Raw genomic sequence first — 16,388 nt, forward strand, 5'->3', positions numbered from 1 at the left:
GTGGCCAAGTCGGTCCTCAAGAGCCACCTTCCTGACACTTAGTTGTCTCCCTGCTCCAACACACCTGAATCCAATGAAAGACCGTTAGCAGACTTTTAATGAACCTTTCATTGGATTCAGGTGTGTTGGAGCAGGGAGACAACTAAGAGTGTCAGGAAGGTGGCTCTCGAGGACCGAACTTGGCCACCCCTGCTCTAGACCTTCAATAATATTAAGGACGCGCCTAACATTGTGGAAACCCCGCTGTCCAAGTATGAATCCATTTGATCTCTGTGACTTCAAGATGTTTCTTGAAGTCACCTTGCCAAGACTTTACAAAGAATTTTTAAGTCAGCATTCAATAGGCTTTTTGGTCTCTATTTCCACAAGAGTCACTTGGCTTTCCCGGTTTTGGCAATAATGTTATTAATGCAGCATTCATTGATGTTGGTAGACTCCCACATTGAAATGCTTCTAAAAACATATCCAGAAGAGGTATAAGTAATTTTAAATTTATATTTTTTTGTAAAGGTCTATCGGGAGTCCATCAGGGCCTGGTGTCTTGCCTGCCCTCATGCCATCTATAGCCTCACTAATTTCCTTTTCTGTCAAATCCGCTTCCAAAAGTTCCACAACCTTATTTGGTACTTGGGGAATTTCCAAACTGTTGCAAATGCATTTTGAGTACTTGGATCATTTGGTATTGACAGTCATACAAGTTTTCATAAAATTCCTTAAATTCACTGTTTATTATAACTGGATCAGTTACTATGTCTCCGTTACTTCTTCTAATTGAAGTGATTGCTTTTCTTGTTTCCAAGTGTTTGATTTGCCATGCTAATAATTTTCCAGATTTCTTGCTCTGTTCATATCATGGCTGCCCTGTCTGCAGCCATCTTGTTATATTCTGCTTTTAAAATTAATAGTTCTTTTTCTACACTGTTTGAGTAATTATTAATAACCAGGTTCTGAACAGTTTTATTTTTGCCTCTAATTGTAATCTTTTGTTGAAATCTCTTGTTTTCGTTGAGGTATAGCTTATTATACAGCCACGCAGAACAGCCTTAAAGGCGTCCCACTGAATTGCAGCAGTTGTTTCAGTTGTATTATCTATAAATAGTGATCTATTCTTCGCCAATGTATTTGACAAAATTATCATCCAGTAACCATTTTTGATTCAAACTCCATTTAGGTGGATCTCTTACAAGAGCCTCATCTAAATAGATAAAACCACATGGTCTGTGATCAGAAAGCAATATACTATCATAAAGCAATATTCTATTTTACAGAGTAATCTGGCTGAAATTAGAAAATAGTTAATGCGTGAAAAAGTCCCTTATGCTCCAGAATAACAAGAATATGCCTTTTCATCAGGTTTAAAATACCTCCTACATCAATAAGGTTCAGTTCTCTAATGAAATGTTTAATAGTTACCCTACTTTTATTATGTGCTTGATCAGCTCCTGTGGAATGGTCCACAACTGGGTCTAGAGTGCAATTCCAGTCCCCTGCTATTATATATGAGCCTGGAAGTGAAGAAAGAGTAAGGGGGGGAAAAAAAAAAAATCAGTAAAGAAATTGGAATCGTCCGCATTCGGACCTTAAACATTCACAAGGTTCAATCTAGTTGCATGTAATGAGCCTTGGATAATTACATACCTGCCAAGTTTATCTTTGATTATATTGAAAACTTGAAAGGGGATCGAGCTATGAATAAGGTCATGACTCCCCTTGCCTGTGAATTAAATGATGCTGCATACACAGCTCCCTGCCATCTTCTACTTATTTTTATATGGTCTTCATCAACTGTATGCATCTCCTGTAAAATATACTTTTTGAACCTGAATCTCTAAGTTATTCATAACTTGTTTAATTTTTTATTTTCTGTGAACCTCTGCAATTCCAGGACATACATTTAAGATTTACCTTTTGTGCCACTTAAAAAGAAAAATAACTTTAGCTGGCTATTGATCTGAGTAAGGTTAACCAATAAAACAGCAAAACAGATCCTGAACCTTTGAACTCTTAAACAGAAAAGAAAACACGCCCCATTCCCTCACAGGATGTTTGTTCCCCCTTGGTTATGTTGAGTTCCTCTAACCTTAGGGATAGATCCGAAATCAATCCTCTCGGTTTAACAATACACAGAAAAGTAAAGTCCAAGCTCTCCTGTTCCGAATCTCATATATATATATATATATATATATATATATATATTATATATATAATATATATATATAACTGTTTAGCAAGTCAATGTGCACATTCTTATGGATAACACAATATCACGAAGATAATAAACATAATTAAACTAAGCAAGGCTAAGAGAAAATAATATTTAAAAAAAAAGTAATAATAAATAAAAAATAAAATAAAAATAAAGGGAAATAGGGAATAAGAAAAAAGAATGTATATTTTAATAATTACAATAGGAATTGCAAGCCATTTGAAACTCCAGTCCCATCCGTGGTGGAGGGGATATAATATTGTACATTATTGACCTGTTTACCTTATTGGAGAAAAAAAAAAAAAACAAGAAAAAGAGAGGAAAAACCAAAAAAAAAAAAAAAAAAAATTCTGGAATTTGCATCGAGTCATGACACAGATTTGTTTAACTCAAATCAACGTAAAATAGCACATCAATCAATCACATTTTATTTGTTAAGCGCCTTACAACAACCTAAGTTGACCAACGCGCTGTACATATAAAAATTGCATTTAAAATATAGTTTAAAAGAAGAACACAGATCATTTTATTCCCAAGTCTAAAAAGACTAAGTATCAAAAGCACATCTAAACAAATACGTTTTGAGTTTTGTTTTAAAAAGGGGCAGAGCCGAGCCAAACGTGACTGTTTGGCTCAGTTTTTTTTTTTTTACTTTACAATCAAAACTATTGTTGATCTGATCATTTCTCTTCTTTGACCTTGCGTATGAACTCCTCCACCTCTGCGGGTTTATCAAATGTCAGAGTCTTGTCTTTGTACGTTACCAGCATTGTGGCAGGTGATCTTATTCCGTGTCTCAGTCCCAGCTCCCAAAGTTGTTTACGCGCCGTGTCGTATTGCTTCCGCTGTTTGCGCGCCTCTGTAGCCAAGTCATGGTGAAGCTGAACGCGAACATTCTTGTACAGGATATTTTTCTTCTGCTTTTGGGCATTAATCACAGCTGTCTTCTGTTTGTAACTCTGGAATTTCATGATTAGCGGTCTCGGAGGGTCTCCCGTGCCCCTTTTAGGCCCAATTCGGTGCGCCCGCTCTAACATGATGGGCTCCCGCAGGTGCATATCTAATGCGTATGAAAGCCAGCTTAGAAAAGCACAGATGTCGGGATTTTCAGCTCCCTCCGGCAGATTCACAAGGCGCATGTTGTTTAGACGAACCTCGTTTATCGACAATCGAGGACCTGGTTTCTTTTTTCCAACTTCTCCACTCTTTCGTTCATTGCGCAGTAGTCACCTTCAACAACGGACAGGCGGATCTCAGCCTGCCCCGATGCTATTGGTACAGTCACTTAGCTGTTTTATTTTTTCTTCCGATGCCTTCAGTATACCATTCAATTTGCCTGTAAACTCAAACTGGAGATCACCCACCGCCCTTCAGAATCTCGTCCTTCACAAGCATGAGTTCGCTGTTACCATGTCCCCTGGAGGTTTTAGTGAACATTTCAGCCATCTCTGTGCTAGCCTCATTGCCAAAGCTCTTGCTGACTAAGTCTACAGAGCTAACAGTGCTCGGTCTCTGCTCAAACATCTTCCAAAGTCAGAAAGTTTCATTTGCGTACCCAGTTTTGCTTTATCCTTGCTATTTTTTGTAGATCCTGGCATTTTCTGTCCTGAAAACAGTATCGCTTGTGCTCCTAAATATTAAGTCCACGGTCTAAAACAGGTTTATTTTGCAGAAAATGTCGGAGCTTGGTTTAGCGTGGCTATCTAGATGGCAGGCATTACAGGAAGTCCCAATATATACCTTTTTTATGTTAAACTGACCTGTTATGGTCTCCTGAAACAGTTGATAGATGTATTTTATAACAAAAACGGGACCGATGCTAACACGTTAGCATGTCTGTGGCGTTTTCAATGTTAAAGTTAGCATTAAGCTGTTCACATCTTAGCAGATTGTGTGTGCATTGTTTTCTGTATAATAATGGCTCAGCGTTCATTGTCGTAAGTCAAATTGTGTATTTCACTGATTTCCTCCAGAACTATCTGCCAAGCTAGAAAACTGCTGCAGCCTAGTAAGAGCAGAATATTATTGGAATGAAAGGAAAATGGATGGATGAATTTAAATAAGGAAAGTTGGGGGGTTTTTGTGGCACCAAATGGATGCTGCACTCTGCAGTTTATTGTCTGGAATAGTCCCAGATTGCATTTCAAAGCTTCTAGAATTCAAACATTTTCATGCAGGTGGTGGTGGGGGTAATGTTGGGGTTTCAGCTTTTTTTGATTTTTTTTTTTTTACCACTTTCTTTCCTGAATATGTCAATCGTGAGTCACTTTTGTGCTGATTAAAGTCACTAACTGGGACTCCATGTCTGTTGTGAGAAAGAACAAGAATTGTCCTCCATTCTGTTCACACAGTTCCAATGCTGTGCAGCTCTCTGCCGAGGTCAAATTAGAATGATTGAGTCAAGTCGGATTAATAAATTCAAAGCAAAATGCCGTTTAAATCAAATGACACCTTTTCAAAGGTTGTATTACAAACAACTGCAATCGATCAAACGTTTTTTTCCTCCCAAAACGAGACGTCCTGCGCTGACTTGCAGCACCCGGCTGAGCTCATCCCGAGGTATGGAGAGACATTCATGCTAAAATGTCTGAAAGGAAATGCTTTGACAAAAACTACAGATTTATTTATGTCCAGAGATCAAGGATCCAGTGACCAATTTAAAATGTTGACATAGAAAACCTGTAAAGCCTACTTTTAGTACACAGAAAATTCACAAGAGGTATCGATAAGGGAATCGATAAGGAATCGGATCAATAAGCGGAATCGATAATGGCATCGATATCAATAAAATCTTATCAATACCCATCCCCTAGTCACAATCGTATAACTTATCTATCTATCAATCAATCAATCAATCAATCAATTTTATTTATATAGCGCCAAATCACAACAAACAGTTGCCCCAAGGCGCTTTATATTGTAAAGCAAGGCCATACAATAATTACGTAAAAACCCCAACAGTCCAAAACGACCCCCTGTGAGCAAGCACTTGGCGACAGTGGGAAGGAAAAAACTCCCTTTAAACAGGAAGAAACCTCCAGCAGAACCAGGCTCAGGGAGGGGCAGTCTTCTGCTAGGACTGCTTGGGGCTGAGGGAGAGAACCAGGAAAAAGACATGCTGTGGAGGGGAGCAGAGATCAATCACTAATGATTAAATGCAGAGTGGTGCATACAGAGCAAAAAGAGAAAGAAACACTCAGTGCATCATGGGAAACCCCCCAGCAGTCTAAGTCTATAGCAGCATAACTAAGGGATGGTTCAGGGTCACCTGATCCAGCCCTAACTATAAGCTTTAGCAAAAGGAAAGTTTAAGCCTAATCTTAAAAGTAGAGAGGGTGTCTGTCTCCCTGATCTGAATTGGGAGCTGGTTCCAGAGGAGAGGAGCCTGAAAGCTGAAGGCTCTGCCTCCCATTCTACTCTTACAAACCCTAGGAACTACAAGTAAGCCTGCAGTCTGAGAGCGAAGCGCTCTATTGGGGTGATATGGTACTATGAGGTCCCTAAGATAAGATGGGACCTGATTATTCAAAACCTTATAAGTAAGAAGAAGAATTTTAAATTCTATTCTAGAATTAACAGGAAGCCAATGAAGAGAGGCCAATATGGGGTGAGATATGCTCTCTCCTTCTAGTCCCCGTTAGTACTCTAGCTGCAGCATTTTGAATTAACTGAAGGCTTTTCAGGGAACTTTTAGGACAACCTGATAATAATGAATTACAATAGTCCAGCCTAGAAGAAATAAATGCATAAATTAGTTTTTCAGCATCACTCTGAGACAAGACCTTTCTAATTTTAGAGATATTGCATAAATGCAAAAAAGCAGTCCTACATATTTGTTTAATATGCGCATTGAATGACATATCCTGATCAAAAATGACTCCAAGATTTCTCACAGTATTACTAAGGTCAGGGTAATACCATCCAGAGTAAGGATCTGGTTAGACACCATGTTTCTAAGAATTGTGGGGCCAAGTACATAACGTCAGTTTTATCTGAGTTTAAAAGCAGGAATTAGAGGTCATCCATGTCTTTATGTCTGTAAGACAATCCTGCAGTTTAGCTAATTGGTGTGTGTCCTCTGGCTTCATGGATAGATAAAGCTGGGTATCATCTGCGCAACAATGAAAATTTACGCAATGCCATCTAATAATACTGCCTAAGGGAAGCATGTATAAAGTGAATAAAATTGGTCCTAGCACAGAACCTTGTGGAACTCCATAATTAACCTTAGTCTGTGAAGAAGATTCCCCATTTACATGAACAAATTGTAATCTGTTAGATAAATATGATTCAAACCACCGCAGCGCAGTGCCTTTAATACCTATGGCATGCTCTAATCTCTGTAATAAATTTTTATGGTCAACAGTATCAAAAGCAGCACTGAGGTCTAACAGAACAAGCACAGAGATGAGTCCACTGTCTGAGGCCATAAGAAGATCATTGTAACCTTCACTAATGCTGTTTCTGTGCTGTGATGAATTCTAAAACCTGTCTACAAATCTACAACGTATGGCCTGCGTATGTGGGACATATGAGGCATACGTCGAAAATATTGTGCATGCCCAAAATTTTCAACGTGGTCACCATCTCAACATATCAACATGCTTCAGTGTGCTCTTAATTTATACAATTTATACATTTATAGCACCTCTGATGGGGGGGGACATGTCATGCTCTTTGGAGTAGTTCTCCCACCTTGGTCCTCGTCATGCACCCAGCTCTCACCTGTGGCTCCATGTAGCTGTTAGCATGCAACAGTGGCCGCACCCTGGGCAACGGCTTGACTGGCTGGCTAAACCAGGTGGAGGGTAGCTGATGGGTTTAAAACCCTCAGTGAATTCGGGCTTGTCTACCTTGCATGCGAAGACTGGTTCCAGCGGACTGCGTGGAAGAAACCAGCAGATGGTTCAACGGGCAGGAAGGTGGACCCAGCAAAGCGCTGTGGAGCACGAACAGGACACAGTGAGACACGAAGGGCACTGTTGGCCATCCACTGCATCCCGAGCCATATTGACTATGTCTTGCCAATGGACATAAATGGAACCGGACGAGGAGAGTGAGGCTTGACGACTATGCGCAACTCTCCTTCACTTAAATCCAAGTCGTGCGCTAGTCATGACTCCACCACTATCACTGCACACTCTCAAGTCCTGTGGCGACGGGCGAGTGGCAAAGCAGTAGGTGCGGATACACTGGAAGCTGGAGTCATAAACCTGCACACAGGCGGCCCAGGGTATAGGATTGCGCTCTACTGGACCAGAAGCAGCAGTGGAGTTCGGCAGCCCTCTGGGCGACTGAGCAGCCTGTTTAGGATCGCTCTGCTCCCTCCATGGAGGAAGGGCTAGAAAAGGTGCCTCAAACATAGTCTGCTACATACTCACCCCCGGTCAGCATGCCGCGGCTGGCGGGGATCCCACTCAGTTGTTGAAACTTAAAGAAGAAATTGAAGCTACTCAACCTTGGCACATGGAATGTGCGAACCCTGCTGGATAACATCAAAGCAGACAGGCCAGAATGAAGAACTGCGCTAGTGGCCAGAACAAGGTGGTGGTTACACTTTCTTCTGGAGCGGTCGTAGCATTGCCGAATGGCGGGAGGCAGGAGTTGGCTTTGCCATCAAGTCCCACCTTGCAAGGAAACTTGTCAAACTTCCAGCGGGCATCAATGACCATCTGATGACTCTTCAGCTCCCACTGAGGGGAGAGAAGAATGGACTCTGATTAGCGCATATGCCCCCAGTATGACAAATCCTGAAGACATCAAGGACAAGTTCTGCGAAGAACTTGAAGCTATTATTGCAGCAGCTCAACAGTCCAGAAGCTTTTTATCCTCGGGGACTTTAATGCAAGAGTAGGGGTCGACCACCAGACCTGGGACGGAGCCATTGAAAGACACGGTATTGGCAAGTGTAACAGCAACGCTTGCTACTCCTCAAATCTGTGCTGCACATGACCTTGTCATCGCCAACACCCTGTTCCGCATCCCAACAGCTCTCCTATGGCAAAGCACCAGGATCGGACACTATTCCTGCTGAGATTTACAGACAGGTGGCCCACTACTGTTGCAGGACTGTTCACAACTCTTCCAGTCATTGTGGAGGCACAAGCGTGGTCCCCAAACAGTTGAAGGACAATTGTATCGTCCACATCTACAAGAGGAAAGGCAAATGCCAGCAGTGTGACAACCATAGAGGCATCTCCCTTCTGTCCATTGCAGGGAAAATTCTGGCTTGCGTTCTGCTCAACTGTCTAGTTACAACACCTTGAGCAGGGCCTCCTCCCAGAAAGTCAGTGTGGATTCCGTGCCGAACTTGGTACTGTGACATGATATTCGCTGTGCCGCCAACTTCAGGAAAAGTGCCAGGAGCAACACAGTGACTTTCTTTGTGACCTTCGTGATGTGACAAAGGCCTTCGATACGGTCAGCAGAGAAGGCTTGTGGAAAATCATGGAGAAGTTTGGCTGCCCCGGCAAGTTCATCACAATCGTGCGACAGTTTCACTACGGCATGATGGTCAAAGTTCTGGATGATGGAGACGAGTCCGCAGCCTTCATAGTCACCAGTGGTGTTAAAACAGGGCTGTGTGCTTGCCCCTACATTGTTCAGCATGGTTTCTCTGCCATGCTGACTGACGCTTTCAGGACTGCCAGGGCTGGCATTAGCTCAGATATAGGACTGATGGCAGGCTGTTCAACCCCAGACGCTCCCGGGCTGTCACCAGAAAACCTACTGTTTGCGATGACTGTGCGCTCAATGCAGTTACAGAACGGAAGATGCAGTATGTAATGGATTGCTTCTCCAGAGCCGCGTAACAACTTCTGAGTCTCACCATCAGCATCAACAAGACCGAAGTCATGTACCAACCAGCACCTCGCGGTGAAAGGACAGAACCTGCAGGGCAGTTTGACAGTTTCACCTACCTGGGCAGAACCCTCTCTCGTGCAGTCAACATCAACGCCGAAATCAACAACAGGATTGCCAAGGCCAGCGCCGCTTTTGGGAGTCTCCGTGAGAATGTCTGGGAACAGAGAGGTCTCAGCCTTACCACCAAGCTGAAGGTCTACCATGCAGTGGTTCTAACTACACCCTTCTCTATGCCAGTGAGACCTGGACTGTCTCCAGCAGACATGCCAAACGGCTTAACCATTTCCACATGAGCTGCCTCCGTCGCCACCTCCACATTAGGTGGGAGGACAGAGTCCTACACATGGAGGTCCTTGAGCGAGCTGGCCTCCCCAGCATCTACACCCTCCTGCAGAAGACGCAAGTCAGATGGACTGGCCATGTCATCAGAATGCCAGACAGTCGACTGCCAAAACAGCTGCTGTATGGAGAACTGTGCCAGGGCAAGTGTTCCATTGGGGGACAGAAAAAAAGCATTCCTCAAAAACCTAGGCTTTGTGCTCACTTCCTGGGAGTCGCTTGCCCTCGACCGTACACAATGGCGCAGCAAGATCACAAGTGGCGCCCGCGCAGCAGAGACCAGACGGATCGCAGGTACTCAAACAAAGCGATCTGCACGCAAGGCCCGAGCCATCTCCACTTCCATGTGGGCGAGCCTTTCAAGCCTGGATGAGCCTCATCAGCCACCTTCGGTTGCACCGTTTATGTTCATCCATCGAAATCTTTTTTTTTTTTTTTTTTTTTTTTTTAATAGTGGAGCTGTGGTCATCTTTGACCTCGAAGGACAAACGAGAGAATTTATACTAAACTTACCCATAACATATTAGGCTTATGCCAGCGTTTTTAATAGAGAAGACATACGCTGGCTAAATCGTCAAGGTGTGACAGGGGTGTTGGGAAAGTGGTTAAGATGGCCCATTTTCACTTGCCTAAAATTGCAGTCATCAGACCTATCCTGTCTATGGTGGATGCAGAAATTTTGATTCATGCCTTTGTGTGTTCCAGAATTGATTATTGTAATGTTTTATCTTCTGAATTGCCACATAAGAGTCTGAGATGTCTACAGATGGTACAAAACACTGCTGCCGGAGTTTTGACGAAAACCAGGAGGTTTAGTCACATCACACCCGTCCACGCTTCCCTTCACTGGCTCCCTGTGACTCATAAGAGCAGATTCAAGGTTTTGTTACTGACTTAAAAGGCTCTAAACAGACATACATCCAGTTATCTTGTTTAATTTGTTAAAGGGCGTATAGTTCACTTGAGTGGAAAGAATAGAATTAATGGTTAGATCCATGTTTTGAAGACCATTCTCACGCTGTGCTGAGTTTCACTTCTGCAGCTTCTAACTCATAAGATGGACTGACAATGTGACTGTCATATGATGTGTATAACAGCTGTGACACCCTGTTCAGATGCGCAAATGTGCAAATCCTCTGCTGCGCTGAGCCACTGAGACACATTGACACACTGTGGTGCAGCGCACCTGCACGTGGTGTTACAGCTATGATGACCATAATATTACAGATACATTATCTAACCCTGATTCTCAACCGGGGGTGCCGCGGCACCCTAGGGTGCCGTGATCGATCGTCAGGGATGCCGTGGGTATTTTTCATTTTCGCGATTATTTTTCATATTCGAGATTACCGTGAATTATTTATTTTATCCACAAAGCATAAAACGACTCAGAATCTGATGTCAAACGTGCTGCAGCCTTGCTCTCGTCTTAAGGCAGGACAATAACAAGGAGGCTGACAGCCGATTAAAACAGTGCCCTCTTCTTCAAAAGCCGTCTAAAATGCGGAGCTGTCGGTGTGTGTGTCTGTGCCTGTGTGCGCGCACGCGGAGTTAACAGGCTGCAGACTGCGAGGGAGGGGTGGGGGAGGGAGATTCCTGAATGCAGGTTCAGTGCGCAGTGAGCGCGGAGCAGAGAGAGGATTTTTAACCCGAGTGAACGTTAACAAAACGGAAACGTGAAGCTGCCTTTACTTCTCTCTGAACTTTCTCTAAAGGTGTGATTCTGCCATTACCGTCCTGTTCACACCATGTGCGCGTCGTATGCTGAATTTATGAGATCATGAGATGAAATAAACGGTCAAATATCTTTAAAAACATATTTAAAAAATGAGAATATATGAATGAACTGAGTCGCAAAAAAAAAAAACAATGTTCAGACGCAGAGATCACAAAAAGCAGGTGAGAACTCTGAACTTTAACAGCTGTTATTTTCCAAAGGTATTTATTTGTTCAATCTTGAGCTTAATGCAGTGTTTAAGCACAAAACGTGACTGATGAGGAGAAACAATTTCAGAAATGCAACAGAAACAACCACAAATCATAAAAAGTTGGGACTATATGTAAAATGAAGATAAAAATAAAAATAAGAATGCACCATTCCCAGTTTCTCACTCACAGAAGCCAAACGTTCTTCCAGAGTTGTGTAATTATACTACAATAGTATAATATAAAGAAGGGGAAAAAAGAAAAAAAAAAAGACAATATATTCATCAATCGCAATTATTGTCTGACAATTAATCGTCTCCAGAAATTCCTAATCGTGACAGCCTACTTGAGATCAGAGAGCAAAATGCTTGAGGATTTTCGAAATGCGGTGTTTTCTGTATTGATTTTCTATTGCGATAATTGGGTTTTGCGCAAACCAGAGGTAATAGCATTATAATATTATTTTGGTTGGTGGTGTGCCACAGGATTTTGTAAATATAAAAAGGGTGCCGCGGCTCAAAAAAGGTTGAAAATCACTGATCTAACCCATGAGAAAGACTGACATTGTATATGTGTCAATATGATTATTATGGTTGGAACACCCCGTCCAGATGTGCTTGCTGCCCTGCAGCTCTGAGATGCATGAATTCAGTATGATTGCAATGTTCACGTCTACTTCACAAAATGAATGCGTGTCACAGACTTTGTACATTACAGTATGTCCTTTGCATACTCTGAATGGGATGCACAGGGGGTGCAGTCCAGGACATGCTGGCAGGATTAGACGTGCCTGACCATGGCGAATGTCTCTTGAGCACGATCAGACTGTTCCGAATGCTGTTTTTGATGCGGTGAGAATATTTACACAGTAAAATCACCAGTGTTAATTTAACACCATCAGTCTTAGTTTTACACTGATGATTTTACTGTGTAGAATGCCCCCCTGAACATCACCACAGCTTCTCCATGACAGGGTTTTTTTTTTTTTTGTGGCTCAGTTCATTCATATATTCTCATTTTTTAAATATGTTTTTAAAGCTATTTGACCGTTTATTTCATCTCATGATCTCATAAATTCAGCATACGACGTGCACATGGTGTGAACAGGATGGTAACAGCAGAATCACACCTTTAGAGAAAGTTCAGAGAGAAGTAAAAGCAGCTTCACCACGTTTTTTTTTTTTTTTTTTTTTTTTTACTTGTTCACGGGTTAAAATCCTCTCTCTGTTCTGCGCTCGATGCGCACTGATGGTTCTCAGACTGTAACGTGTCATGCCTGCATTCAGGAATCTCCTCACGCACCCCTCCCTCGCAGTCTGCAGCCTCTTGACTCCGTGCGTGCGCGCAGACACACACAGACACACACACACCGACAGCTCCGCATTTTAGACGGCTTTTGAAGAAGACGGCCACTGTTTTAATCGGCCGTCTTATCCACACGGCAGGACGGATCGCTCTTCAGCCTCCATGTTATTGTCCCGCCTTAAGACGAGAGCGAGGCTGCAGCACAATGACGTCAGATTCTGAGTCGTTTTATGCTTTGTGGATAAAATAAATAATTCACGGTAATCGCAAATATGAAAAATAATCGCGATTGACAACTATTGTAATAATTGTGACAGCCCTAATTGCACACAGGGCACCTGAACCTGAAAATACATTATGAAGAGATGTTACATCTATAATAAACATAACTTTACAGATACATGATCTAACTCATAGGAAGGAATGAAAATGCAATTGTTTTACAAATCCATTGCAATATATATTATAAATAATTACCTTTTGGGACAAGATACCAAATGTGTTCTGCACCACACACAAGCACGAGACAACCTGTAGCTGTAGATAATTGCTCTGTGATTCTGGAAGCGATGAGAGAACGGTTTCTTCACCCAAGTTCTGAGAGCAATGCATCATTGTCTAAAAAATGATTATTTTATAGCAGGGCATCAAGCAGGACACATTGGCACGACGAATTGCACAGCTGTGCAAGTGTCAAGATGCCTTTAGTTGTTACAACTTTCATGCTAAGTAGACTGACTAAGGTTATTGTACTGAAACAGGATGAATTCATTGTTGCCTGTGTGATTGCTCTACAGGTTGGTAAGGTTAGACCTTACTTGTGTGAAGCACCTTGAGGCAATTTTGTTGTGATTTGGCGCTATAAATAAAATAAATTTGAAGGTACAGTGAAGAACCTGCTGTAAAAACATTGTATGCTTTAAACATGTTGTATGTAGAGTCTGCAATGGTCAAAATTTAAACATACATAAATTTAAATGTAACTGGACTGCATTTATATAGCACTTTCCCATCTGATACAGACATGCAAAGCACTTTACAGTGATGCCTCACATTAACCATTTCACACACATTGATGTCAGGCTGCTGCCATACACAGCGCTCTACACAGGGAGATCTGATGGTGTACTTGAACTTACGACCTTCTGGTTACAAGCACGTTTCTCTAACCTTTGGGTCACCACTTTCCTTGTTTCGTTTAGGTGATAAAACACCATTTGTTTTTGGTACTGCAAGTCATAATAATGTACTCTCAAAGAAATAAATGTTTGCTTAGCCTCAAAACGAAGATATAAATTCTGTGGACCTTCCTTTCGCAACCCGGGTCATGCCAAGTTCATAAGTCTAAGTCAAGGTCAAATCAAAGATCATAATCTAAAATTATGAATTATCATATCTTAGGTGAGATATTAAGACATGGTCTTCTGCATCGACAGCAGTTCTCTAGGTGCTAACTAATGTATCAGACCACTGACGTTGTGTCCATGACATGAAGTGGAATCAAACAATTGGTCGGCGGAGAAGCACTGCAATCATCTGGATGCCTTGTTTTGTATGAAACTAACTGTGCCACAGTGTGAGCTTGTGAAATGGCTCTAATGTTAGCATTGAGATCACTTTCTGTTGTTACAGTGTCATTCTGTTGAGTGAGAGATGTGAGCACGTCTTCAATGAGATTGACCACAAATACTATCCCTGCATGATCTAATCCGTGGTGCTGCATTAACTCGCTGTCATGCGGCACTTGGAGAATATTCGTCCTGCCTCTGGGTCTTTATGCTATTTTCTCATCTGCTTAAGATCTCTTAAGACTTTTAGAAGTCCTCCTCCCTATTTGTAACAGTTTTTAACTTTAGGTACTCTCTTAAAAGTTAAGATGTTTTATCTTTACCAGAACCTAGTCTTATGTTTAAGGGGAAGTTCTGACAAAGCTGCATAATTCTAAGAATTAGAAAATTTTGTCACAAGGAGTCCTGTTTGTAGCAGGAAGCTTTATGAATGCAACCTCTGGAGAGCCCAAATGTTGCAGGAAGGTTCAACAGTATTCGTTAACCCCGTCTCTGGATTTTGTAGGCACTTCCCACATGCACAGCAGAGGAAATCAAACCTGATAATCTATTGAAGTAGACGCCTGATCCAATGAAAGCAAGATGGCAAAACCAGGTCACACAACAGTGAAAGGTATGCCATGATGTGATGCTGGATTGTTTTCTGAATTTTGTTATAGTCTTAAAGCCAGTTTACAGTATTCTATTCAAAGAATGACAAAAACTTGAAAGGATCACTAAAACATTTTTAAAGACCAGCTGTAACACTGCAGACATGCCACTGCCCTAAAACTGAGTGCACAAAGTGGCACAGGTATTTGCATAAAAATTACAGATGGTTACATAATATTTGTGCACATTTTTAAAGTGGCACAGGTATTTGCATAAAAAATTACAGATGATTACATAATGTTTGTCTAGATCATATTATTCATGTGGCCAACAACTGCACACACTTTTAAAAAAATCTTGCATGTAATTTCAAACAACCTATCAGTATTTACAGATAAATAGACATATTTAACCAGTTGGTGAAACTGAGTAAAATCAATTAATTTTCTTTTATTTTTAAATGGACAGGCAAGTATATGAGACAGTGATGCCACATGTTGTAATATAGGTCAAGCTGATTTGCGGGGTTGTCCCTAGATCAAGATTCTATATTAATTGAAAAAAAAAAAAATAAGTAAATGACCATAACCAATCTCACCCACAATAAAAATGAGCACACTGAAACCATAAATGAAATAAATAAAATTAGCTCTCAGCCATAATGACATTTCTCATCAGTCTCAAAAATTGATTCAACTTGGTTACAAGCAGATCTGGTCCTAATTTCTGCTTCATTTAATGCCAGTGGCTTGGTACAGTATATAATATGTCTTTTCTTCATCTTCTTTTTTATTAAGATAAATGCAATGTGAATATGTGGTTGCTGTCCGAATTCATATTTGCTTCTTATAAATGGATCTTTGTAACAGTTGTGCAGATTAAAGGTTTCATCTTCACATGGCGCCTTTAGCAAATACGTGACTGCATTTTTGTAAATTTGGCCCTGGTAGAACGTTTGATTGGAAGGTTGCTGGAGCTTGCCTTGTGAAATTGCCAGTGTGATAATTGGAGTTACTTGTATTTGTTTTCCAATGTGACCCTGTCAAGTGATGTTGAGGACATAGAGCATTTTGTTAATGGCTAACTAAGAATTCTTCATGTAAATATATTCTTTAGTGTAAAAATGACAGCTAATGATCTTTGAAATTGCTAACTTATTTTTGCCTTTCAGGTAGAACTCAAACCAAAAACGGCAAAGTCAAGAAGAACACATCAGAGAAAGTTTTCTCAGCGAATGTTTCACACCCGTTGTCAAAAAAGGATCCATGCAATTCAAGGCCTGTTCTTTGTCAAGTACCCCAAAAAGAGGCAGGAAACAAAAACGGCTAGAACGAGAAGCCGTTTGACTTCCACACCAGTCCACAGCTCCTCTGCTTCAGACATCTCCACATCCCGTCAAGAACAAAACGCGTGGAGCAACAATGCACTGAAGTCATCACACGGTCAAAGGTGTCTGATAATGTCTTTACAGATGAATCTCATTTAACACTTCAAACAATGAAAACACAAGTTCACGTTTTATAACCAGAATGTTGACATTAAAACATTGTTAGCCAAATGCCTCTGGGGCTTTTCTCACCTTTCACAGT

The 16,388-nt window shown here is 41.4% G+C and overlaps 1 protein-coding gene across 1 annotated transcript in view; it reads left to right on the forward strand.

Annotated features, from left to right (window-relative positions):
- Nucleotides 1-16,388, forward strand: part of si:dkey-127k13.1 — a 70,233-nt gene that overhangs the window by 22,611 nt on the left and 31,234 nt on the right. The window contains exons 6-8 of the mRNA XM_034163008.1: nucleotides 8,423-8,519; nucleotides 8,615-8,937; nucleotides 9,042-9,306. Of these exons, the coding sequence (XP_034018899.1) occupies nucleotides 8,423-8,519; nucleotides 8,615-8,937; nucleotides 9,042-9,306 (685 nt within the window). The remainder of the gene's footprint in view (nucleotides 1-8,422; nucleotides 8,520-8,614; nucleotides 8,938-9,041; nucleotides 9,307-16,388) is intronic.

Source organism: Thalassophryne amazonica, chromosome 2, assembly GCF_902500255.1.
Source record: "Thalassophryne amazonica chromosome 2, fThaAma1.1, whole genome shotgun sequence".
NCBI classification, from domain to species: domain Eukaryota; kingdom Metazoa; phylum Chordata; class Actinopteri; order Batrachoidiformes; family Batrachoididae; genus Thalassophryne; species Thalassophryne amazonica.